Source organism: Hyperolius riggenbachi, chromosome 1 (assembly GCF_040937935.1).
Source record: "Hyperolius riggenbachi isolate aHypRig1 chromosome 1, aHypRig1.pri, whole genome shotgun sequence".
Classification (NCBI taxonomy): domain Eukaryota; kingdom Metazoa; phylum Chordata; class Amphibia; order Anura; family Hyperoliidae; genus Hyperolius; species Hyperolius riggenbachi.
The window spans coordinates 270,421,199-270,448,896 of NC_090646.1; the positions used below are offsets into that span (position 1 = coordinate 270,421,199).

General features: G+C 44.3%; 1 protein-coding gene across 5 annotated transcripts in view; it reads left to right on the top strand.

The window, feature by feature from the left end:
- The first annotated feature begins 6,117 nt into the window (after positions 1-6,117).
- The window catches only part of CXCL13 (C-X-C motif chemokine ligand 13), a 108,262-nt gene continuing 86,681 nt past the window's right edge, over positions 6,118-27,698 (top strand). For 4 of the 5 annotated variants that reach the window (XM_068233559.1, XM_068233561.1, XM_068233560.1 and 1 more), the window contains exons 1-3: positions 6,118-6,191; positions 12,149-12,284; positions 16,645-16,723. In XM_068233559.1, coding sequence (XP_068089660.1) covers positions 6,128-6,191; positions 12,149-12,284; positions 16,645-16,723 — 279 coding nt within the window. In that variant the 5' untranslated portion in view covers positions 6,118-6,127. Of the gene's footprint in view, positions 6,192-12,148; positions 12,285-16,644; positions 16,724-23,547; positions 23,706-27,698 lie in introns of those variants that run through there. The other variant, XM_068233562.1, reaches the window with a different exon arrangement.

Consider the following 27,698-nt stretch of genomic DNA (forward strand, 5'->3'; position numbering starts at 1 on the left):
CGACACTATGGCCAACTTTCTCAATGATTGGACAGCAGTTCAGGTATGGAGAAGCATTGGAACAATCTGGCTCTTACAAAGTGCGGCAGTTGTATGTAGCTTGGCATTAAAGAGGAACTCCAGTGAAAATAATGTAGTAAAAAAGTGCTTCATTTTTTACCATAATTATGTATAAATGATTTAGTCAGTGTTTGCTCATTGTAAAATCTTTTCTCTCCCCGATTTACATTCGGACATTTATTACATGGTGACATTTTTACTGTGGGCAGGTTATGTAGCTGCTCCTAGCTGTTTTGGCTGTTAGAGACAGCTGTAAACAGCTAATTCCTGTCTGTGAGCCTTGTTACATTGTAACAAACTGCCAAAAGTACAGCGGTACTCAGAGCTTCTTGTGGGAGGGGTTTCAGCACAAAATCAGTCACACAGCGCCCCCTGATGGTCTGTTTATGAAAAGCATTATATTTCTCATGTAAAAGGGGGTATCAGCTACTGATTGGTATAAAGTTCAATTCTAGGTTGGAGTTTCTCTTTAAGTCTCCATCATACACATGCTAGAAGATGGTTACTGGTTGACTCCCTAGTGAATGAACTTTTGCCGTTGAGCCTGGGGTCTATTGCTACTGTTCTTGAATGCCAGTAGATCCCTTTCAGATTGGTGGCTAAGCAAATGGTTACCACATGCTCACAACATTCAGCCCTAAATCGTAACGTTTACTGATACTAATTATTTTAAATATGTCAGGGACAGGGTAAGTTATAAACCTCACACTTCCTTCTTGTGACTTATTTTTATATGTTAAACTTTCTTCCCCTTTTCAGAAAATCCTGGAAAAGCAAAGGGACATTCTCTTCCCTTACTGGTAACATCAGTTGCAGTTCTGTTTATACAATCAATAGACAATAGACAATTGTGAGTATTTTGGCACAAGCAAAGTTGGTAGTTCAGGGTTTGAGAGATAATGTTGAATTGTGCATTATGTAACATTACAGGTTTCCTCTCTTTTTCGACTGTTCAGTGCATTTATTTTTATAGTGCTGACATATTACACAGTGCTTTACATAGCATACAATCTTGTCACTGTCCATTCACAGAAGCTTGCTGTCTAATTCCTTCATAACCATATGCTTATGATAGTCTAAGGCCAATTTTTGGGGCTGCCAGCTGACTTATCTGTAAGTTTTTGGAATGTAAGAGAGAAAAATGTCACAGGAGGAAGCCCACACAAACACAGGAATAACATTCACACTTCATGGAGATAGTGTCCTGGCCCAGATTCAAACCAGGGACCCAGCACTGCAAGGTTAGAGTGCTATCCACTATGCCACCAGGCTGCCTGTCATATATTGTTTTCAGCCTTCAGAAAAGGTAAATATATTTACTTTCTATTGCTACTGTGTCTCTCTGCTAACCAGGCACTTGTAGCATACGCCACTGCCAGCAGCTTTACAGTATTACTGGGAGAACATCATTGATAATATTGGTAAGCCTGCCTATTGTTCTGAAGGCAGCCAGTCACACATAAACTCATGCCCAGCTGCAATTGGAGTGGTTCAGAAAGTACTCCTATATCAGGTCCATAGGCTGTTTGGAGTCAGAACTCATTGCATTCTTAGCCCATCCCTATCCAGACATCTCTGTCCTATTATCTCTGGACTGTTGTACCTTGTTTCTCTGACTCCACTTTCCGACACTATGGCCAACTTCCTCAATGATTGGACAGCAGTTCAGGTATGGAGAAGCATAGGAACCATCTGGCTCTTACAAAGTGTGGCAGTTGTATGTAGCTTGGCATTAAGTCTCCCTCATACACATGCTAGAAGATCTTCGGCCAAAAAAGACATCTAGTGGCTTTCCCAATGCTCCACTGTTATTCATGATTTGCTGTAGGTGATGCTCAAACCAACCATATATTCATACTCCGATGAACCTCCTTTTTTCTGGATTATTTTTTTTACCTTAAAATAAGCCTGCTAAGATATGACCTGTTAAATAAGGAAAATGGTTAGTATGTGGTTAGTATAATACTAAGCATGTGTACATACGCCCTGACTTCATATTTATCCAATACAGTATTTAGTTGAGAGTGCTATCTGTATGTATTTACTACAGCTTTCCAAGAAAGTTGGGACCAAGTGTAAATAAAAGCTTAATAAAAATAGTTAAAACACTACTTATAATTGGAAATCATACACACACAGCATATTAGATGACATTGTATTACTTTATAAAAAAAATACACTCATTTTAAAACCAGGTGCCAGCAACAGCTTAGAACAAAGACATCAAAAGACTGGAAAAGTTATATAATGCTAAAAAAAATTCTGTAAAATTAGCATCAGATCAGTAACATAACTGGTGAGTATCATATGACCGTGATCTCCTAGCCCTTCGTTAAAAACAGTCATGATTATGTAGTGGAAATCACTGTATGGGCTCAGGAATACATCCAAGATAATTGTATGTAAACACATACTACTGCTACATTCACACATGCAACTTAACCTTTTCGGGACCGGCCGCCTACCCCACCTTAAGGACCAAGGCATTTTGCGCGGGAGGGGGGTGCGCGCGTTTGGGGGGGTCAGGCAGCCGGATCCCGTGTGTAGCTGGCTGGATTGGTGTCCCCCCATGGTGGCCTGTGCCCCCCCCTTCTGCCAGAAGCCTTCACTTACCTTCCAGGCTCCAGCGATGAGCCGCACGGGACCCTCTTCTCCAGCCGGCATCTCCGTTCTGTCTGACGATCAGTTCCGGGTCGCGGCTTGATGACGTCATCAAGCCGGGACCCGGCGCTGACGTCAGATGGAGCGGAGATGCCGGCCAGAGCGAAGGGGGGTGCCGATCGTCGCGGGAACGGCAGGGAGGTAAGTGGATCCTCTTCTTTCCCCCCCCCTGCCACCGCAGCTGTCAAACTGATCACTACGATCCGACGGCGATCGTAGTGATCACGTGATCAGCAGCCATACGTGATGGCTGCTGATCACTCGAGGGAGATGTCGGCTGTCATATGACAGCTTAATCTCCCCCTCCGGGTGCGCACGATCGCGTCGGGAGCGGAAATTGCGGGCCGGCGTAGATTCTACGCCGCATCAGGCTAGAACAGCCACAAGTGCGGCGTAGAATCTAATGCACGCGGTCCCGAAAAGGTTAAAGTACCAGACAAAGAGGAAACTATAAATAAACATGATCTAGACACTTAAGCTCCGTACTCACCACCCAACGGGTCCAGCGACATCCCCTTGATGACGGTCGTTAGCGAGTATGGCGAGTATGGCGAGTATGCACGATATCACGTAACACTTTAAGCGATCACAGTACTTTGTGCTGGAGTTGTCGGTGATCTCAACGATCCGATCCACTGTGACGGTCATTATTGCAGCTCAAGACTATAAAGCATTAAATCGTTTTGCATAAGAATTGGTGTGCTGACAGTCATTTCATTAGTACAGAGGCTTAGGCCAGGTTTCCACTAGAGATGAGCCTCCGTCTCCAAGATTAATGCTGGGTATACACGGCTCGATTTTGCCACCCAATTCTCCCGCTCAATCGATTCCCCACTCGATTCCGCAGGCGATTTTCTTATCTTCAGCTCATTTTCCTTATATTTTTGCATTGTTCTCAATGCGGAATCGAGCGGCGAAACGATCAGGCCGGATATTAGACATGTCGAAAATTATCTATCGAGCCATCTAAATGGCTCAGAATCGAGCCGTGTATTCCCAGCATAACACCAACACTTGCGCAGTGTGATTAGGCAGCCAAGTCTCTAAAGCTGTGCCATGCACAGCTATGGATATTCTAATGTGTTGTCCAATATTCTGAAGCAGTGCTGCATTTTTTTCCCTGCATGCAAATTCAGAAGCAGCTTATTGATTTCCATAGGCTGCGATTTCAGATCCAGATTTGTGTTTGGTAAATCGCACAGAATCACCCCTAGTGGAAATAAGCTCTTTGTGTATCCCTGCATGAGCACCAAGACAATCCAACAATTTAACTCCAAAACCACAACGTTAACTGTGATAATTGAATAACATCCAAGAAATAGCACCACTAGGCCTGAACATCAATTAGCAGGCTGCATTCATGCAAGTTTGAGGGTACGTTCACACTATGCGTGTTGTGTTGTAATGGAAGTTATAATCCAAAAGCAACATGTTGCAATGATCGGACAATGGGTGCATTTACACATGCGCATTACCAACGCGGTGCAATGGATTCTGTCATAAGCACACGAGCTGACCTGTGTGCTACTAGTCACCACTTTCATAACACCAGTATTACAAATGAATGCCAATTTAGTACCATACAATGCAGTGCTCGCGTTACCAGAATGTGCTAATTTTGAAATCCGCTGTGATGTACCGCATGGCACATCACAACAGATTCGGTGTGAACTCACCCTCGGGCTTGTTTGCAAGCTAGTTAGTGGAGTCATTGCAGGAAATCCAATTTCAGAGAGCACAATCAAGCATAAAGGCTCTAAAGGTTCATACACACTTACCAACTATCTGTCCAACTATCTGCCAAACTTGTCTTTTAAAGGTGCGTACACATGGCATACTTATGCAAACGACGGGTCCGTCAGAACCTCCTGTGGGGCGGTCTTTCTGCCGACGGTTGCACGTGAGTACAAGCTGTCGGCAGGCTGATAAGACTGTTTTTGACTGATTTGCTCGGCGAATTCTGAAGTTATTTTAAGGATTGAAATGTTAACTTTAGAGATCTCTCCTTAACTTAAAGGACTTACAAGGCCAAAACGGCTAAAAAAAGCCAAGTACCTTTAAGATTTTTAAATGCACAGAGGACGCCGTCCGCGCCCTCCGTGCAGTTCCGCCGGGTCCCCTTCCTGTGATCGCCCCCCGTGCCGATCGCGACCCCACAGGCCGGGTCGGGCTCTCGTTCCGCTCCCAATATGGCCACTTCCTCTGGCCGCGGCTGCGCAGTCCGCCTGGCCGCTAGTGCGGCTGCGCAGCTCTATGGCCAACCCCTCCAATCCACGCTACAGTGCGTGGTTCGGGGGGTTGGCCGTAGAGCTGCGCAGCCGCACTAGCGGCCAGGCGGACTGCGCAGCCGCGGCCAGAGGAAGCGGCCATATTGGGAGTGGAACGAGAGCCCGACCCGGTCTGTGGGGTCGCGATCGGCACGGGGGGCGATCACAGGAAGGGGACCCGGCGAAACTGCACGGAGGGCGCGGACGGCGTCCTCCGTGCATTTAAACATCTTAAAGGTACTTGGCTTTTTTTAGCCATTTGGCCTCGTAAGTCCTTTAAAGACAGAATAGTTAACGTTAGGGTTGCCTGAGGTAAATTGTGTAGTGAGTACTACATGCCTTATCACCACGTTGATAACACTAGAAACAGCTCAGAAACATTATTAAAGACAGGCGATAAGCTTAGTGAATTGAGGCCATTTCAGTTACATGGCCTCCTGCCAAGCTCTTTGATTGCAGTAGTGTCTGAATCATGCAACTGAAACAAACATGCAGAAAATCCAGTCAAACTTCAGTCAGAGCACCTGATCTGCATGCTTGTTCAGGGTCTATGGCTAAAAGTATTAGAGGCAGAGGATCAGCTGGATTGCCATGCAATGTGAATTGTTTAAAAGGAAATAAATACTGTATGGCAGCCTCCATAGCCCTCTCACTTCAGGTGTCTTTTAAATATAGCATTTCTCCAGACTGAAATATGTTCCTGCAGCTCAGTCCTATCTCTTCCTGTGGTTATAATGGATATAAAATGAAAGACAGAATGTGAGCTTTTTGATTGGTTCGTGTGAAGATCTGTGAAAACAAACTGAGCATAAATAATTAAGTCATCTATGTTAACATATAATTTCCTGATACGGGTTTTCTAGTATGCCAATGGAATATTATCCTCCACTGTTTTAAGTGACTTACGGATAGACATTTCATTAATGTACAACCCATTGAATGCCCTAGGAGGTTTCTGGGTATGCACAACAATAAGTATCTGTGTCTAAGCAAGCATGAAGAATAAGAGGAACCATTAGGACAACAAGAAATTGTTGAATATTTAAATTAATTTCTTTTTTCTGATAACATGACTTCCTCTGTTTAGTTATAAACCCAAAATGGTCATACAGAAAGCCAGATACAAGACTGGAGGCAGGATGGGATGCATCTATGAGCTGCTGTTCATCTCACTGCTGTTCCATAGCCTCTCCGTAACCTGTGGTGAGCCTGCAACACGCGCACACACACACACACACACACACACACACACACACACACACACACAAAGCACTACAAGTCCCAGGCACACCACACACACACACACACACACACACACACACAGCACTACAAGTCCCAGGCACACCACACACACACACACACACACACACAGCACTACAAGTCCCAGGCACACCACACACACACACACACACACACACACACACACACACACACACCTTACTGTACTAGGCTTTGATGATTGCTGTTATTTTTTAAAACTGGTACAAGAAAGCCAAAAACAAGGAATATAGGTCCTGCGATGATGGACAGCTGGGCCCATATTCAATTCACTTTTTCTTTTACGTTTTCTGCAAGGAGATAATTTTCATCTTCTGTTTAAGAACTGTTCAATTGAAAAAGTGCTGTCAGAATTATTCTGAGTATGTTTTTGCTTTCTGGTGGCTTAAAGGCTTTTTATTGATAAGGTGTGAAAATATCCCCTAGGAGAAAACTTAGGAGAAAAAGGGAATTTATAAGGTCCTAATTGTTTGTTCAATTTTTTAGCTATACAGGGAGATTTAAGTGTTTTTGCAGACACAACCTATGGATGAGTTTCCCCTCATAAGAGGATTTACTGTGTATCATTTGTTTGCTAAACTAGAGCACCTTTAGGAGATACTGTTTTTTTTTCTGTAGAGAATCTCTGTGAGTGTCCACGCGATCAGCGATCAGCTGGGTGAGAGAATATTGCAATAATACAATGATGCAGAAATGGAGAGCAGACATGGGTACATATGCAACTTTTCCTCCTGAGTTTTCTCCTAGGTGGTATTTTCACATCTTGTCAATAAAATGCGTTTTAAACCACCAGCAGACAAGAAAATACTTAACATGGTTTTAAGGTACTTTTTCATCTACTTTTTGGTACTTTTTTTTGTATTGCAAAGTGCTAAAAAATTTTTAAAAACAAATTGAAAAATGATTTCAAACCTAGGAGAAAAAGTGAATTGCATCTGGGCCATGGGGTTAAGTGGAGCAAGATTTAGTTCAAATTTGGTTTATGTTTAAGTTACTGTAGGTTATAGCTCAATTATCTACTTTTATGTATTCACATCTTCAATGAAAAAAAGCTTTCTTAGTTTTGGATAATGTAGAAATTAGGCTACATTGATTTTGGGTTTTCATTGTTCTCTGTGCCCAATGCATCTTGGATAATGTCTTCCTACTTGTCCTGATGGAAAGTGGCTGGATCTCTCCAATACAGACAGAAAGACAAATAAAACCTTTTTTTTTTTTTTTTTTGAGAAGGAAATAAATCCGATCACATTTTTATTGCGGTCCCTCATTTCCAGTGTTCTATATAACAGCAGGGCTACTGTAATACCATACATTACATTTTGTCTCAGAGTGCAACACTGCCAAAACTTACACTGCAAACACACAGGTACCTTTATACCAGAGGGTCTCAACCACTGCTGCTAAAGAAGGGGCCCCAGGTTTTTAAGAAGGGGGTGGGGTACATGCTTTTATATACAAAGAGTTAGCTGCATTTTTTCTTGAGATTGTAATGATTTCTGTATTTGTTATTGTAATCACTATTGCATTTGTTATTTGGACCTGCAGTTATTGTCACATTTGCTTTCAATTGTGTGGTGAAGGTTGGGGTTGTATTATGTTTTGTGGGTAATGGTTTCAGAACAGTATGAATAGCAGACTAATATGTGTGTTTTGAAAAGATAGATAGATATTGCTGTAATGTGGGTACACACTATGAGATTTTCTGGCCGATTTACTGTCAGATCGATTATTTCCAACATGTTCGATCTGATTTCAGATCGATTTCCAAGCATCTTCTGATCCAGTTCCTATTCAAGTGAATGGAAATCGATCTGACAGTAAATCGGCCAGAAAATCTCATAGTGTGTACCTAACATAAGTGTATAATTTTTATGTAGGGGTTCGCTGAATGCTGACATTTTTCGGAAGGCTTGCTCCAGGTAATAGGTTGAGAAAGACTGCTCTGCACAATGTAATATGGCCATAGCTTGCTGAGTGTAAATGTTATCAGCAGTAGATGTGGCACAGAAATGTACAATGCCAGGCACATGTATAGCTTACATAGAGAGGATGCAGTAGCGTATCACAAAGAAGGGGCAGAAGGGAAGGACATGGAGGGCACTGTGTTACAGCCACCTGAGCATTACCTCCTGCCATTGTGTTCGTATGCGGTCAGTGATTTAGGCTTCGGCAGAGCCGAATGACGGCTCTTCCCGCTGCCGCTAAACTCCACAGCAGCGTTAAATACGAGGTGTAATTCAGGGTTCGATTACTCTTATGCAGCATAACATTGCTGCTATGAGTCGTCTGGTTTTGGCACACGGCGGTGAGCGCCATGCATCGAAACCACCTGCTTCGAATGCTGTTTTCATATTCTGCTGGCTGCAAGCACAATTTCTTGCAGTGCGGAAGGCTTTTTTCCACTTCCATTTGTGAGTGCTTTCAAGAACATACCACGAATGAGATGTCAGAGTTCAGGTCTGCTTTAAAGCCATGGAGGTTTCAATGGCAGAAAGTTAGAGAATATCTCCTCATTGAGAATACAGACAGAAGCAAAATCCCACAAGTCATTCTGTCCCATTTCCACTCTCTCTAGCTTGTACTGTAGTGTAAAGACTGCACTCAAACCAGCTGGTTACTGGCAGCATTCTGCTTATATTTTAATAAGCTGAAAAGTTAATAATGGCTATATTCAGTAACCTACTGCAGTCTCAAGCTGCCCTATATAACGCTTATAAATAATGTAGTGAACCAAACGTACAGTGCAGTGGTTCCTGCCAAGTGTGCCTCTGGGAGCTAGACCGAGATAAATCCAAAGGTAATTGATTTATTAATCAGAAAAGATGATATGGACAGACTGAAATAAGAATACAATAAAACAGAGATAAATCCAAAGGTAATTGATTTATTAATCAGAAAAGATGATATGGACAGACTGAAATAAGAATACAATAAAACAGAGATAAATCCAAAGGTAATTGATTTATTAATCAGAAAAGATGATATGGACAGACTGAAATAAGAATACAATAAAATACCTTGAATATGTTTGTAAAGCAAAATCCACATGTTGAAATGTGTTCATTCATTCTCCTTGCATAAATCTAAATATTTTCAGTAAAAGGTGAATAAGAGAGAAATATGTATGTATGTACAATGCTACACATTTAGGCGTGTACTTACAAAACACCAGTAAATTTTGAGTGCGAGAGAGTGGTGGTGCCCTGGTGTCCCTGACTAAAACTACGTAATACTAATAATAGCGTCACTAACAAAATACAAACCACTTATACATTTCTTGCATAAAGTGTTACTAGTTAACTAATGCTGACCATGTCAGCCACTGAAGCACACCATAAAAATAACATAGATGTTGCATGTATAAGCAGAGTTACACTATTTTCTTAATGCACATTACGCGGTTTGTGTAAATGCAGGCAAACTTTACGTACATTGCCGGCAGCTGTAAAATTTGTTTCATAAATACAGTTGTGATGTACGGATTCACCCACGGAATGCACCATCCGCGTAATCATACAACAATGCGCACCAAAATATGATCTGGCGCGCCCCTTTATATTCATTAGCCTGTTTTGGGAAAACAGTGTTCCTTTTAAACCAGACCTCTGCTGCACAGGAAAAGGTTGTTATGGCCCATACTCACGGGCAACTTTTTGGCATGTCGCTAGAACACGGGAGCGTGTGCACGACATGCCGGCGACAGCTCGTCGCCAGGTCCCTCCGCATACACACGGCGGAGGGACCTGGCAACTGATGCGGCGGAAGCTGTTGCTGTTGTCCCTCCCCCCGCCGGAAGCGCCGTCTATTTGCAATTATGTTGCTGTCGCTAGCACGCGTACTCACGCGGACTAGCGACAGTTGCGGCGGAGTTGCGGCGGCGACTGTCGCCAGGCGATTGACCGCGCCAATCGCCTGGCGACATCAGCGATGGGCGACAGTTCGGGGTGCGTGCCCGTGCAACGCCGCATACTCACGGGCGACCTGTCGCCGCAACACGCGCGCGCCGCATGTTGCGGCGACAATTGTAGCCCGTGATTATGGGCCATTATCTAAAGGGGGCAATAAAGGTCCTCCAGGAAGATTCCCCATTCTAGTAAAGATAAGTGGATGCCTGGACAACCAGACCCCATCATAAAGTCATGAAGTGACCACATTCCTGCACGTAGCCTGATCAGAGTTAGATAAATTACTTTTAATTCACCTTGGAATGAAAGAATAGTCATTTAGACAATTTGTTAAATTAATCAATAGATGCCAGGCATGTCAAAATTATCAGATATGCCTAAAACCTGAGCTGTAGGTATCTGGACCACAAAGCGTTGGTCTGCCACCTTCTATGCCTGAGATATCGACTCCCTAGTCAGAGAAGGTGTCACCTCAAGCTAAGTGACAATAGTTTGTATAGGGTTTGGGAAAATCCCCAAAAGTTTTACATAAAAATCAGAATGAATCTTCAGTGTCAAATCGATGAGAAGGTTTTTAGGGTCATCGGGATTGGGATCCAATATGAACATGAAAATGACTGTTTTACAAAAAAAACTGCACTGTTTAGCAATAAATGGTGGATTCAACACACGTTATCGATACTGTTGGTTTACGTAGTACATGCATTGAGCACTGTACCATTGATAGGCACTTAGAATGAGTGCCCACATCAATACCTGAAGATTACTAATAGGATGATAAACTTTGTGCCAAACCCTGAAAATTAAATGGACAATGGAAAGTGGATATCGCTTAGTTTTCAGGGAAAGTGGGTATTACCTACTTTTCAGATGAGGTAGGTTAGAGGGTGGATGTGTGCAATGTGTGCTGTATTACTGCACATGCAATCATGCTACCCATAGAACTAAATGGAATTGCTCACATATCTGCAATGAAACAGATTAGGTGAGCAATCCTAACATGCACAAGGCTGGATTTCTAGAAAGGCCACTAAGGCTCGGGCCTTGGATGCCTGCAGGCAAAGAGGTGGATGGACAATGAAAAGGGATTGTTAATAAGGAAGCTTGCAAATGGAAAAGAGAAGCTGAAAAGGGGAGAAACATATGGAGGGGAGCTGCTGGTCAGGGAAAAATGTACATGTATGCTGTACAAGGGTATTACACACAGAATAGGGATCTGCACATGAAAAGTTGCACATGGATAGGCAGCAATATGAAAAGAAGCCTAGAGGTGGAAAAAGTATAAATCTGACCTTGAACATACTGTCTGCATTTTCTATTTTATACATTTGTTGCAATATGTGTGTGTCACACAAGGCCAGTAGTGTGAATGAGGTCTTAGGCTGGATCCACACTATAGGCGCATTTGTGAGCGCTTATGATTGCTGAGCACTTGCTGAGCACTTTTTCCCATTCATTTTCATTAACATCACAGTAAAAAAAATCAGATAAAATCTTTATTTTATTGTATTTCGTGTATTTTATGTTAGTTTTACATGATTTTTACCGTGATTTTAATGAAAGTGAATGGGAAAAAGCGCTCAGCAATCACAAGCGTTCACAAAAGCGCTGCGTAATATGTTGGCGCTTTATAAATACAACAAATAAATAATAGTGTGGATCCAGCCTTACTACTTACCGGTATGTCCAGGAGGACAATGAAGCGAATCCTAATCAGTAATTCACGGCACACACAGCTGCTTCCATCAATGCCTAATCGCATGAACGTTTTGCTTCAGGAAGTTATTCTGTATGTCAAGTTTGTTGTTTCCAAGTTTACTGTATTTCCTGCTAAATGAAAACAAGTGCATGAATAAAAGGCTGTTTTGAACCGTATTTGCCATTTTTAATAGGAAAAAATTGGAATTCATCTTGTATTTTGTTTAATTTTGGTTTGTCAGAATACGAACATTGACTTGTACTTTCTTTTCATCAAAGGCATGCCCTGGGAGAGCAGATTTATTTTAGGAAAATGTAAATGTCTAAAACAAACCAGCACATTTATCCATCCTGCATCATTCCAGCGTGTGCAAATCTTACAAGAAAGACACAACTGCCGAAAAAAGGAAATCATGTAGGTTTTATGGATACGTTTTTACTGATCAATAAAACTATTTTATTAAAGTACATCTGAACTGAGAGGGATACGGAGGCTGACATATTTATTTATTTATTAACATTACAAATTGTCTGGCTGTCTTGCTGATACCCTCTGCTAATACTTGTAGCCATGCTGGCTGAAGTCAGGGGGTTGAGCATTAAGGGTTAGGCACCACCAGGGGGCTTAAAGGTTAGGCATAGGTAAAGGAAGAATTGAGTTGGTCATCAGTAAAGGGAGGGTTCTGTGTGAGTGTAAGGGCTAGTTCACACTCGGCGCTTAGAGAACCGCTAGCCCGTGAACGCGTTCGGCTCCGCGATTGCAATTTTAACAAAATCTCGCAATTCTGCGCAATTTGCGCTCATGATTCCCGTTTGATAGAATGAGAATCACAGAGCAATTGCCCCCGAAACGCTGCATGCAGCGCGTTTGTGATTAATCAAAATCACAACCGCTGCAGTGTGAATGTATCCATAGGGATACATTGTAGCAGTGCTTTGCTGATCGCTGGCGATCAGCAAAGCACTGAAGAATCGCCCAAGTGTGAACCAGCCCTAAGGCTTGGTTAGGTCGTGGTAAAATATCAGTAAAGTTTACCGATATTTTGCTAGCAGCAATATCCACCACCAAAATTACTGTTTATAGCCGCTAATTGCGGCTTCCAACATTGCTGTGGTGCCCTTCTTACCTGCTTTGACCTCAAGTGGCACAAAGTATTTTATGATAGAAAAGGACATAATGCTTTCATACAGTGGCGGACATACGGCCGTGCAGGCCGTGCCGCCGCACGAGGGCCCCTGAAGTTCCGTTGCTTCAGGGGCCCATTAAGTATTTTTTTTGTTTTTTTATATATATTTTTTTTCCCTGGGGGGCCCCAACTCCTATCCTTCCTCCCTCCCTCACCTTGGGGGGGCCCCCCTCCCGGTATGCGCGGCGGGAGAGCGGCAAATACAAGAAGTCTCCGGGGCTCCAGACAGGCGCTAGAGGCTCAGCGGCCACTTGGTCTCCGATGTCTCCAACTCTATATACTGCTCGCTACTAAACCAGGAAGTAGCGAGCAGTTTACAGAGTTGGAGACATATTGGAGACCAAGCGGCTGAGCCTCTAGCGCCTGCCTGGAGCCCCGGAGACTTCCTGTATTTGCCGCTCTCCCGCCGCGCATACCGGGAGGGGGGCCCCCCGAGGCGAGGAAGGGGGGGAGGATAGGAGTCGGGCCCCCACCCGGATAGCTACCCACCCGGCTACCTACCTACCCACCTGGCTACCTAACCACCTACCCACCTGGCTACCTACCTACCCACCCGACTACCTAACCACCAACCCGGCTACCTACCCACCCACCAGGCTACCTACCCACCTGGCTACCTACCTACCTACCCACCCGGCTACCTACCTAACCACCCACCCGGCTACCTACCTACCGGGCTAGTTACCAACCCACCCACCAGGCTACCTACCCACCCAGCTACCCACCCACCAGGCTGCCTACCTACCCACCCACCCACCCACCAGGCTACCTACCTACCTACCGGGCTAGTTACCAACCCACCCACCAGGCTACCTACCCACCTGGCTACCTACCCACCAGGCTACCCACCCACCAGGCTACCTACCTACCCACCCACCCACCAGGCTACCTACCCACCCACCCACCAGGCTACCTACCCACCCACCAGGCTACCTACCTACCCACCCACCCGGCTACCTACCCACCCACCAGGCTACCTACCCACCCAGCCACCCACCAGACTACCTACCCACCCGGCTAAGGGCTACCTACCCACCCACCCACTAGGCTACCTACCTACCCACCCACCAGGCTACCTACCCACCCACCCACCAGGCTACCTATCCACCGCAACACCCATAGGAGCTGCGCGCTGGATGGAGGATGGGACAGGAGGTCTGCTGCTGCAGGTGAGTAAATGTTTTTGTTTTTTTATTTATATTAGCAGGTGTATGTTCTGGGCAGGTCTGCCACATGATTGCATGTATTTTCTGCACAAATCTGCCGACATGATTGCACGTATTTTCTGGGCATATCTGCCGACATGATTGCACGTATTTTCTGGGCATATCTGCCGACATTATTGCACGTATTTTCTGGGCATATCTGCCGACATGATTGAATGTATTTTCTGGGCATATCTGCTGACATGATTGAATGTATTTTCTGGGCATATCTGCCGACATGATGTGTATTTTCTTGAGAAAACCTGCACAATTATGTGAATTTTTTTGGGGAAAGGGTCACCAGAACTTGGGCCCACTGTCTTTGCGTTGCACTTTTTAAGGGAACCTGAGGTGAGAATAATCTTGAGGCTGCCATATTTCTCTCCTTTTAAGCAATACCAGTTGCCTGGCTGCCGTGCTGGTCCTCTGCCTCTTATTCTTTCAACCATAGACCCTGAACAAGCACGCAGCAGGTCAGGGGTTTCTGACAATATTGTCAGAACTGAGAAGATTAGCTGCATAGTTACATACATAGTTATTTTGGTTGAAAAAAGACATACGTCCATCGAGTTCAACCAGTATAAAGTACAACACCAGCCTGCTCCCTCACATATCCCTGTTGATCCAGAGGAAGGCGAAAAAACCCTTACAAGGCATGGTCCAATTAGCCCCTAAAGGGAAAAATTCCTTCCCGACTCCAGATGGCAATCAGATAAAATCCCTGGATCAACATCATTAGGCATTACCTAGTAATTGTAGCCATGGATGTCTTTCAACGCAAGGAAAGCATCTAAGCCCCCTTTAAATGCAGGTATAGAGTTTGCCATAACGACTTCCTGTGGCAATGCATTCCACATCTTAATCACTCTTACTGTAAAGAACCCTTTCCTAAATAAATGGTTAAAACGTTTTTCCTCCATGCGCAGATCATGTCCTCTAGTCCTTTGAGAAGGCCTAGGGACAAAAAGCTCATCCGCCAAGGTATTATATTGCCCTCTGATGTATTTATACATGTTAATTAGATCCCCTCTAAGGCGTCTTTTCTCTAGACTAAATAAACCCAGTTTATCTAACCTTTCTCGATAAGTGAGACCTTCCATCCCACGCATCAATTTTGTTGCTCGTCTCTGCACCTGCTCTGCATGCTTGTTGCTGGTGTAATTCAGTTCATTACGGCAGCCAAATAGATCAGCAGGGCCACCAGGCAACTAGTATTGTTTAAAAGGAAATAAACCCTCACCCCGGGTTCGCTTTAAATTACAGTTAGCTCCGCCCTCATCCGGTCATTGCCACGCCTGCCGCAGGTTCTATCCACACCTAATTTTTGCCGCGTATAGCCACACCCATTTTAGGTCGTAGGGGCCCGCAATTGCAATTTTGCACAGGGGCCCACTGCTGGCTGTGTCCGCCACTGCTTTCATAGCAGTTTGTTTTTTTGTTTTAACGGAACCAATTATTAAACGAATTGCAAGGCCACTCTCACATATATTCATTTCTGTTGTCTCTACCATTTCAGTACGCTGAACATTTAACCACTTGATGACCCACCCTTTACCCCCCCTTAAGGACCAGCGCTGGTTTGATTGATCTGTGCTGGGTGGGCTCTGCAGCCCCCAGCACAGATCAGGGTGCAGGCAGGGAGATCAGATTGCCCCCCTTTTTTCCCCCCTATGGGGATGATGTGCTGGGGGGGTCTGATCTCTCCTGCCTGCTATGGGTGGCGGGGGGGGCACCTCAAAGCCCCCCTCCGCGGCGAAATTCCCCCTCCCTCTCCTACCTGCTGCCTCCCCCTGGTGTTCCGGGCTGCACAGGACGCTATCCGTCCTGTGCAGCCAGTGACAGGATGTGGTCTGTCACATGGCGGCGATCCCCGGCCGCTGATTGGCCGGGGATCGCCGATCTGCCTTACGGCGCTGCTGCGCAGCAGCGCCGTACAAATGTAAACAAAGCGGATTATTTCCGCTTGTGTTTACATCTAGCCTGCGAGCCGCCATCGGCGGCCCGCAGGCTATTCACGGAGCCCCCCGCCGTGATTTGACAGGAAGCAGCCGCTCGTACGAGCGGCTGCTTCCTGATTAATTAGGCTGCAGCTGGCGACGCAGTACTGCGTCGCTGGTCCTGCAGCTGCCACTTTGCCGACGCACGTTATGAGTGTGCGGTCGGCAAGTGGTTAAACAGCTTCAATGCTTCTCTACTAGAAGAGAAAACATAATTTAGTTAGACCAGATTGTGTAGGCTTATATCTTCAGGAATGTGATAAATGGGTGTTGGCATACAGTTAGCAATGTGGTCGTCCCCTTCAGTTCCTCTGCAAACAAATACCATGGACAGCGGTTCCTTACCACAGAACTGACCTTCCTTTTACATTTGAATTTCCTTTCAGCATCTTCCTAAAAGATAATAAGGTTGTTTGTGTAGATCCAGAGGCTGCTTGGGTTGAAATTCTAATTCTGAAGAAAAAGGTAAGATAATATACTGTATACAGAGTGCATTGGCTTGCCATGATATCTCTCCATTTCAGTGGATACCAAAAACGTGCTCATGTGTTTTGCTAATATTTGTGCTAGGTTCACAGTGAGAACTGCTTTGCATTCTTTGTAATAACAAGAATGCCACTCTGTGGAATGGAAAAGTTGGCTTGCATGTTATGCGACTATTGTGCCACATACAGTGAAGCATGCAGTCAATGAAAAGTATGCTTCACTGCCACTGTTAACGCATGCATTATGTGGTAACACATTGCATTGAGACACTGTATTCCAAAGGATCGCATTACAATGGATGCACTTTGAACGTTCCATAGACTTGCTATTGCAGTGAGACTTTCTGCATTAAAGTATCTCTGGTACGTTGCATCACAATGCTTCACAGTAAACTTGGCCTTAGACTATATTCACTGTCACACGTTGCGGTGTGTAGGCTGTAAATATATATTGCAAAAGAGGGGGAAAGTCGCATCAAGCATTAAAGAGAACCTGTACTGAGTAAAATTATTTAAAATAAACACATGAGGTAACTTCAAATGAACATTACATAGTTACCTTGCCATCAGTTCCTCTCAGAAGCACCATTTTCTTCTTACAGTCATCCCTTCCAGTTCTGACAACATTTTGTCAGAACTGAAATATATCCGTTGCTGTCAGTTATATATCAGTTGCTGTCAGTTATAGCTGAGAGAAAAACTGATGTACCTGGTAATGTCCACGTTTCCCTATTGGCTCAAGTGGGCGATGTTATAGTTTAACAGTGTGCTGTCCAGGAAGCTGTTATGGGGTAATAGCCATTTTCAAAATGGAGGACGGAGAATTCCATTGATCACAGTGGACAAACAGGATGCAGGAGAGGAAAAATAGATTAAGGAGTAGACTACACAGGGGGTAAGTATGACCTGTGTATGTTTATTTTGACTTTTAAAGGAGAACTGTAGTGAGAGGTATATGGAGGCTGCCATATTTATTTCCTTTTAAGCAATACCAGTTGCTTGGCTATTCAGCTAATCCTCTGCCTCTAATACTTTCAGCCATAGGCCCTGAACAAGCATGCAGCAGATCAGGTGTTTCTGACAAATTTAGACAGATATGACAAGATTAGCTGCATGCTTGTTTCTGGTGTGATTCAGACACTTCTTTAGGCAAATAGACCATCAGGGCTGCCAGGCAACTGGTATTGCTTAACCACTTGAGGACCCACCCTTTACCCCCCCTTAACGACCAGCGCTGTTGTAGCTGATCTGTGCTGGGTGGGCTCTGCAGCCCCCAGCACAGATCAGCGTGCAGGCAGAGCGACCAGATCGCCCCCCTTTTTTCCCCACTAGGGGGATGATGTGCTGGGGGGGTCTGATCGCTCCTGCCTGCGGGTGTTGCGGGGGGGGGGGGGGCACCTCAAAGCCCCCCTCCGCGGCGAAATCCTCCCCCTCCCTCTCCTACCTGGCCCCCCCTGGAGATCCGGGCTGCACAGGACGCTATCCGTCCTGTGCAGCCAGTGACAGGACGTCCCCTGTCACATGGCGGCGATCCCCGGCCGCTGATTGGCCGGGGATCGCCGATCTGCCTTACGGCGCTGCTGCGCAGCAGCGCCGTACAAATGTAAACAAAGCGGATTATTTCCGCTTGTGTTTACATTTAGCCTGCGAGCCGCCATCGGCGGCCCGCAGGCTATTCACGGAGCCCCCCGCCGTGAATTGACAGGAAGCAGCCGCTCGCGCGAGCGGCTGCTTCCTGATTAATTAGCCTGCAGCTGGCGACGCAGTACTGCGTCGCTGGTCCTGCAGCTGCCACTTTGCCGACGCGCGTTATGAGTGCGCGGTCGGCAAGTGGTTAAAAGGAAATAAATATGGCAGCCTCCATATCCCTCTCACTACAGTTCTCCTTTAATGTTCAGTTCAGGTTTTCTTAGCATTAAGCATGTGGTATGCAGCATACAGTATATCGGTTGTAACACTCACGTTATGTGGGACCGCACTGCATGCATTGCGTTATGCCTACATATTCCACTTGACTACTACTGAGCATACCATTACAATATGATTGCATCGCTTTAGCAATGTGATTATAATGTCTGATGCAACACACCATGATAAGTCACTGTGAATGATGCCTAAGGGTGCGTAAACAAATCAAATTTTGATTGACCAAATGTATTACTTCCATGTAGTATTAGAGCTTACTTACACAATCTGGTCATACTACTCAAAATTTGTTGCCACTTGTACAACATGGAAGTGATAAAATTGGACGATCATTGGCCAATCAAAATTGGATGTGTGTATGCACCCTTTTGCCGCCTCACACTGTACCAATTGAATTCCCCCTTGGTTTAATTTGATTGGTCCATGTTTAAGCTGCATAAATTTACATAGAATATTTACATATTTCTGCATCAACTTTTTTTACATCTCCCGGACCATCCCTAGTAACCAGAAATCTCCTCCCAGATCGATATTTACCACTACATACCAATAATTAATCTAACTTAGCATGTCTGCCCTTCCCTCTCAGCAGCATCAGCCCCATCTTTTGTGGTAAAGAAAATAATCTAATATTTGTATTTTCAGTTATAAAGTTTTTTTGTTTTTTTTATAACATAGCATCATTCTGTCACATTTGCAATTTTAAAACCACACTCTGCATTTTAAGCTATAAAACAACGCATAAATAATGACCCTCTGAACGTTCCTGGAAATGACAGTGTAAATCAATATACATCACCATTCCTGGATAGCTGTGCTAGCCTTTTTTTCTTCTTAAAGTGGAACCGAGATAAACTTTTACTCATTGCATAATTGTGTTCCTTTCATATAGTTTGTAGGGCATTCCTCAAGCCAAATACTTTTTTTTTTTAGTTTTGTTTTAATACTTTAATTCCCTATAAACTAAACAAGCCTCGCTCACAGCTCCTTTTGTGCCTTGGCACTCCATGTAGCAAGGGCTTATGAGAGCTCAGTCTGGGCAGGAGGAGGAGGAGGGTATTAGACATTGATTTCAGAGGCAGAGAGGAGGAGATTTGACTGAATTTACACACAGGTAAGCTGATAGCATTTCCAGGCCTCAGCCTGTGACAATGTGACAAACAGAACATGGCTGCCGTCATTGTATCACAGGAATACATAGTCATAACATTTTGAAGCTGTTTGCAGCTAGATTTGCTGTATAAACTATCTAAACTTTAGATAATATATAGATATAGAGAGATAAACAAGTTACTTGTGCTAGACTTTAGATCAGATATATAGACAAGTTACTTGTTAGTTTTTCATCTCGGATCCACTTTAATACATTAAAATCCTCCCCAATGATTCTCCAGCAGGCTGAAGTTGTTTCCTCAGCCCTAGCTGGCAAAGCAGCGTGTGTAGCGTCTGTTTCCAGGCAACCGCGAGTAGGAATTACAAGCGATGATGTGGTGTTAGTGGGAGTGATAGCTGGAAATACTAGCTGTGCACTCTACAGTGAGATGCATGATAGTTCTGGCAGGGTGTGGAGCGAGACGGGCCCAGCACTACTACAGGGAGGAGTTGTGCATACAAATGCCAAGCCTCTCATAATGGCGGGGAGCCAAGTGAGGGTCTGTGATGATGCGCGAACAGCGCAAGACAATTGTCGACCACTCTTTGTCTTTATGAGCTGCACAGCAATCCAGCAATGGTTAACATATATTGATTTACACTGTAATTTGTACTGAAGTGGATGCAAAACTGGAGAAAAGGTCTGCATGTCGATTGGGGCTCACGCGTTTTCTCTTCTCTATATATAAATTACAAGTGTCCCTGCGTCCTGTCCCTGTGTCAGTGCTTTTGCGCTACTGCGCATGTCCTGCACCTACACAGCTGTTGGGACAGGACACAAGATGGGGCAGGTGGCGGCCGGTAATGACAGATAGTGCAGCCGAGTGCCGCTCAGCACGCTGACGTGAAACGTCATCACATGCTTGAGCAATGGAGCAACACGTCATCAGATGTTGACAAATTACAGCGCATGGCGGAGTTTAAGCTGCACAGTATTTGTCAATGTCTCTGGCTGACTCCGCTCCCTGCCAGTGTCATCAGGATAATATCCTCCCACTGCCGTCCCCAATATCCTGATATAACGTAGCACGCACGTTGTACAGCCGCATGCGCAGTAGCAACAGAGCTGCACAATGTGCGAAGCTGCACCGGCCGAGCGAGCGGGTGCGCGCAACTGTATTCCACCCATGTTGGGTCAAATAGCTCAGAAAAGTTATTTTGCATGGATAACAACTGAAGTTTTGTTTCTTTTTAACTCTTCCTGTACCGGAGACCAATAGGCGACTTTTTTCTTTGCTGCTAATGTTCTATTTTTTAGCTGTACTACAAATACAATTTATTATCGCATAAGTTTATTTTCGCTTCAGGTTTGGTTTAAGCCTCTTAACTACTTCCCAACTGAGGGGTTTTACCCTCTGACCACCAGAGCAATTTTCACCTTTCAGCGCTCCTTCCATTCATTCATCTATAATTTTATCATTACTTATCGCAATGAAATGAACTATATCTTGTTTTTTTCGCCACCAATTAGGCTTTCTTTAGGTGGGACATTATGCCAAGAATAATTTTATTCTAAATGTGTTTTAATTGGAAAATAGGAAAAAATGTGGGAAAAAATTATTATTTTTCAGTTTTCGGCCTTTATAGTTTTTAAATAATGCATGCTACTGTAATTAAAACCCATTAAATGTATATGCCTATTTATCCCGGTTATAAAACCGTTTAAATTATGTCCCTATCACAATGTTTGCCGCCAATATTTTAATTGGAAATAAAGGTGCATTTTTTTCAGTTTTGCGTCCATCCCTAATTACAAGCCCATAGTTTATAAAGTAACAGTGTTATACCCTCTTGACATAAATATTTAAAAAGTTCAGTCTCTAAGGTAACTATTTATGTATTTTTTTTAAACTGTAAATTTTTTATTTTTTTTTAATTACAAAAAAATAATAATTGGGGAGTGTGGGAGGTAAGGAGTTAATTTTTTGTGTAAAACTAGTTTATTTGTGTGTAAAAAATGGTTAGGGTGTAGTTTTACTATTTGGCCACAAGATGGCAACAGTAACTTTTTGTTTCATGCGACCTGCAAGCGTCCTTCCGGACGCTTGCAGGAAGTAGAAAGAGGCTGGGACTTTGTTATTGCTCACAATGATCGCGCTGCTCAGCCGAGCGGCAGCGGATCATTGCGGGGCTTAGATCAACGAACGGGAATGGATTTTCCCATTCGTTGATCTCTGGGCGAGCGGGCGGCGGCGTGTTTACTAGTGGCGGGCGGCGTGTTTACGAGCGGGAGCACGGGCAGCGGCGGGAATGCGCAAAGTACGGATTTCTCCGTCCCTGGGGGTTAAAGGATGGAAAAAGGGACGGAGAAATCCGTACGGGCGGGAGTAAAGTGGTTAAACTCACATGACTAAAGTCAACTGAGGCAACCAATAACGAACCAATAACAGAGGACCCTGACCACGGCTCCACAAGTGATCTGTCCAAGCAGGGGCGTAACTAGAAATCCCTGGGCCCCCCTGCAAAAATTTGGATCGCCCAGGTGAGTGCACGCCACTCACATGCCCACCGTATAACATCACATACACACTGCTCTGTCGTCCTTGCTCCCCCTGTATAGCAAAACAACGCATTGTAAGCTACACAGCTTACCGGCCCACCCAGCGATGTCACCCAAGTGGATTGGGTCCCGATCCCCGACGGGTGACATCAGTCAAAGGTGTGTACACAGCTTTACTGTAGTGGACAATTAGACCAAACTTGGGTTGCAAAAGAATAAAAAAAAAATTGCACATTTTGTTCATTGCTGATTTTACCATTGATTTTACCATTCTAAAAGTGCATCTCTGATGGTAGCCATATGGCTACCAATAGAGATGCACTTTTAGAACGGTAAAATCAGTTCTAGCAATGTATGGGCAGATATGACCAATAGACATACCTCTCTCTTATCGAATCTGATAAGATAGAGATCTGTCAGCTGCCCATAGGCAGACTCACAATTCATTTCAGCATGAAATATCTCAGGAATCAGCCTTGTGCGCCGCATGCGTCTGCCTCACCGCTGTCCCCTAAAGCCAATGTCCCCCCAGTGCCCGTGTAAAGTGTTCACATTATCTCTCCACGGCCTCTGCTTGTACCCGGTGGTTCAGTCAGCCGGGTCCATTCTGGGTCTTTTGTGCATGAGCGGACCTCTCACGCATTTGCTGAAGACCCAGACTGGACCCGATGTGAACCAGTTATCGGGGCTGATCGCAGCTGAACAACAGACCACGGGAGGACAGCTCAGGACTCACACATTTATGCTGCTGGAGGAAGCCATGGGTGGCTAGTATCAAATCTTCTTTTCATGAGATCTCTGGTACACTTTAGCGTATTATACCGCACTGAAATTGTAAGTCTATACAATGTTCAGACTGCATCTGGAGCAATGCGATCCAACAGACTCCAGTATCTCAACATGGAGCATGCAGTGCGTTATCACATAACACCTGCATCAACAGTGGCAGTGAAGCAGCTTTTCATTTATTTTTATTGGGAACCAATTTATGAATTGGGGAAAATTTTAGAATGCTAGGACTGGTGCAAAATATTTGCAGCATGTGGGTATGAAAGTGAAGCTTACTTATAATAAAAAAGGCAATCCATTACTAGTCTGATGACATTTCTCTACAGTAGCTTTGAAGCCAGTAGAGATAGAATATGGATGGGTGCAATGGCCAGCAACTACAGCCTCACACAAGTTTCCATAAACAACACTGTTCAATAACTTTTTTTTTCTTGTAGAAAGGACAAATGAATTACTCCAAGAAAAAGTAATTCTTCTGCACAGGATGTCTATAGAATGCAGCCTTTGGAGAGTCTATTAATGATCTAGCCCTACATGAGTCATCTGGATATATTAACTGTTAAAATACATATTAACCTCTTTACATATTTTTAAACTCCCAATAATCAATAAATTATATTCCTATACATTTTACTTTGCATTGATATTAAGATATTATCTGTATTTAACAAAAATCTGCTGTTAATATTTGTGATTTTTTTTTCAGAATTAAAGTTTGTCATCTATGGATAATATGTTTCTTTAAACCAAACCTGAACAAAAAATAAACTCAAGAAATAATTGTATTTGTAGTAGCTGTGGCATAGTTCTTTCTGGTGTCCCATATTCTTATTGTACTGGATTACATTTGGTCTGTGGAGAGTGCACAGCAGCTGTATCAGGCAGAGAGCACACTTGGGTGAGCTATTTTGTGGTCATTTGCAATTGCGAGTGCAAACCTGGAAGCTTCTACATGTGATATTTCACTGTTGTGATTTTTCTGGATTGCCACCAAATCCATTGTAATCAGGAGTGAGCTGATCATATCATGCAGAAAAAAAACCTGAGGTTTTAACCTTCTTAGCGATAACCCAGAGTCAGGCTCGGGACGGAAAGCCGCAGCTCAGAGTGATGATCCCGAATTGGATCCATCAGAGGTGTGGAATGTGCAGAGCTGCCTCAAATCTATGTAGCAGTATGTATTTTAGGGTCTAAAAGCTTGAGGGAAAATTGCACCGCTTTTGGACAATAAATTTGGAAATATAATAACCGCCAGAGAGGTTAACCACTGAAGTACCAGCGATCTCTGCCCCCTTAAAGGGAACCTGAAGCGAGGAAAATTATTTAAAATAAACACATGACATAGCTGGAAATGAATATTACATACTAACCTTACCATCAGTTCCTCTCAGAGACTCACCATTTTCTTCTTACAGTGATCCCTTCCAGTTCTGACAATGTTTTGTCAGAACTGAAATATACCAGTTGCTGTCAGTTATATATCAGCAGCTGTCAGTTACAACTGAATATGCAAGGTAATGTACATGTTTCCCTATGGCTCAAGTGGGTGATATTACAGTTTAACAGTGTGCTGACCAGGAAGCTGCTATGGGGTAATGGCCATTTTTAAAATGGAGGACGGAGAAATTCATTGATCACAGTGGACAAGCAGGACGTGGGAGAGGAGAAGGAGATTGAGCAGTAGACTATACGGGAAGTATGACCTGTGTATTGTTATTTTGACTTTTTATTTTCAGTCCAGGTTCTCTTTAAGAACCAGACACCGCAGGTACAGAAACGGTGGAATCCCGACAGATAACGGCGAATAGCTGCACATAACCGGCGCAATCGCTGTACATCGGGATCCTGGGCCACCCACTCTGCTGTCTCTATGACGGCAGAGTTCCTGTGAGCCGGTTAGGAGCCACTTTCATTGGCTCCTGACCCTTTCTTTTAACGTAAGCCAATGGGAGTTGCTTACATTGAAAGACAGGGCCAGGAGCCAATAAAATCGGCTCTTGACCCGCTCACAGGGCTCTGCTGTCATAGAGACAGGCAGAACCAGTGAGCTGCGGTGAGAGACGGAGGGAAATAAGCGGCAAGATCGTCGGGAGCGGCTGATTGAAATCTACACCCTGCCAGCCAGGTAACCACCAAAACAGGGCATAGATTTCAATCAGCTTGGTCCTAAAGTAGTTAAATCGTACAAAAAACACAAATGCAGATGAATGAACAATGTGCGATTCCCGGGTGGGCCATTCAGATCAATGCGCACAATTCTGATTAGTCAATCTGTAGCCTCTCTTTAAGGTTTTTATGGCACTGAGAATATGGCACTGTAGAAACTGGATGTTTGATCCACCTCCGCTGGATGCATCTTAAGTCAAGCAAGCAGTTGTGCTATACTACCTCCGCTGCACCAGGGGATCTGTAACACAAATGCCAGCCAGTAGAGGTGGAGGTCTCTCCTACCTCTCATCCCTATAAGACCAAAATCCCCACCTTGGACAGTTTGTGGGCCAGGTCATGCAAAAGCCTTTTGGTAGAAAGAGAGAAAAAGGGAGTGGAGGGGTACAGTACATAAGGGCATCTAAAAACATAGAATTAGAAATTGTTGATTTAAGTAAAATACACATTGATTGCCAACTAATGTAATTTTACTAAAATCATTGTTCATGTGAAAAATATGCAATGGATTTCTCATTTGCAGAATTTAGTTAGCTTCACAGTACAGCTTTGCTTACAATACTCTGACTAAGGCAGGTTTCACACTTACCGGCTTTCGTACGCGTTTTCTGCACAGAAAAACTGACTTCAACTGAGAACTCATGTTAATCAATGAGCTAGGTCACACTTTAATGCAGATTTCGCATGCAGAAAAAAAACTGACATCTTGCGCAATTTGTCAGTTTTCTCTATAAATTACATTAGCTGTTGTAAGGTAGAGGTCACATTTGTCTTTCAGTTTTCTGAAAAGTGTAGAAACTGAAAGACAAGTGTGACCCCTGCCTCAATGTTTCCACTTGTCATTTACCACTGTTTACTAATACAAGGAATTATGGTTACAATGATTGCTGATGTAACAGAAAGGTTAAGACTTTTACTCTAGAAGGCAACAGGTTTATAATATAAAACAAACTGCATGGTTGGTACTGCTGGGGTTCTCTCTTAACTCCTTAGTTGCCGCAAAACCATTACACCAAAAAGCAAAAAAAACAAATCAAAAAAGAAAAAACAAGCATAGCTCTGCGCTTCATTCATGTTTATGTATCTATATACCAAGCCCCTTGTCAGCTGAAATGGCCTTTTTGCCAATAAACCAACCTAATATACTCCGCTTCCTTAAACTTTGGATATACAATTTTGATGTCCAGTGTATTAACCTTTTGGTGTTCAATGTTGGGGAGTATGTAGGCTGTGAAAAGCAGTAAGGCTACTTACACACCAGGACGTTGCGTTTAGGGGACGTTATAGGGCACATAACGTGCCCCTAATGCAGCGCCTGGTGGTGTTGGAGCAGGACGCTACCAAGAGCCGCGTTACAAGCAGCTCTTGGTGCGCCTGCTCTGTCGGAGGCACTGCGGAGACCACGTGAGCGGAGCTCTTCGCATCACGTGGTCCTGCCAGCCACTCCGCGGCCGCTCCAGGATGTAAACACTGCAAGTGCAGTGAATAATAAGTAGCCATGTGCCTGGCTACGTAGCGGCCTCTCCCCGCCTGCTCTCCGCCCATAAAATGAAAAAAAAAAACCTACTGAGCATGTGCAAACAGTCTAACGCGGCTTAGCCGCGTGTAAAGTACTGCATGCGGTACGTTATGTAGACGTGCTCCTTTACAATGTAACGCAACGTGGGCACTGTGAACAGCCCATTGATTTTTCATTACTGTGCGTTGGGGTGCGTTACAGGCTGCTCTAAAGTGCGCCTGTAACGTCCCACTGTGAAACCAGCCTAAAGTAACAAAAAGGGAAACAATAGTAAAGCATGGGACCCACTAGAAAGCACAAACCTCCAGCGCAATCGCTAGCAATTTTTAATTTCCAATTTTATTAAAAGATAAGTAAAATAGAATTACAATTGATATAGATATAACAAAAACTCATTAACAAGAATCTTACTGTGAAGAAACGCGGAAAAGCCGCCCGTCTCTCAAGGTGAGGCGGCTGTCTCCGCATCCAGCATGGCGTCACAACGTGGAAAAACCGCCGCATGCCGCATAGGCAGAGCGGCGGAATCCACATTGGGAACAGCAGGATCCGCATTGGAAACGGCGGAATCCGCATTGGAACTGGATACATTGCAAGACAGTTCTAGTGTGGCTGGGACTGATAGTCCACCAGGATTCAGAGTAACACGCGTGCGCGCACAGAGACAGCGCTTATATAACAGCCAGAAGTGAGTCAGCTGACCAGGCTGGTCAGCTGACATTTTCCACAACTCTCATTGGTCCAGCAATTAGGGAGGTCCTGGAAAGGTCCTTGGGTATATATACTGCTGGCTGTTCACTTGTTCCTTGTCTGGCGTTGCGATCACATACGTGGGAGCACCCAGATCCGTAGTCAGATCCGCAAGTGTGCCGGGACCAGCTGGAGCTGTAATCCTACACTTAG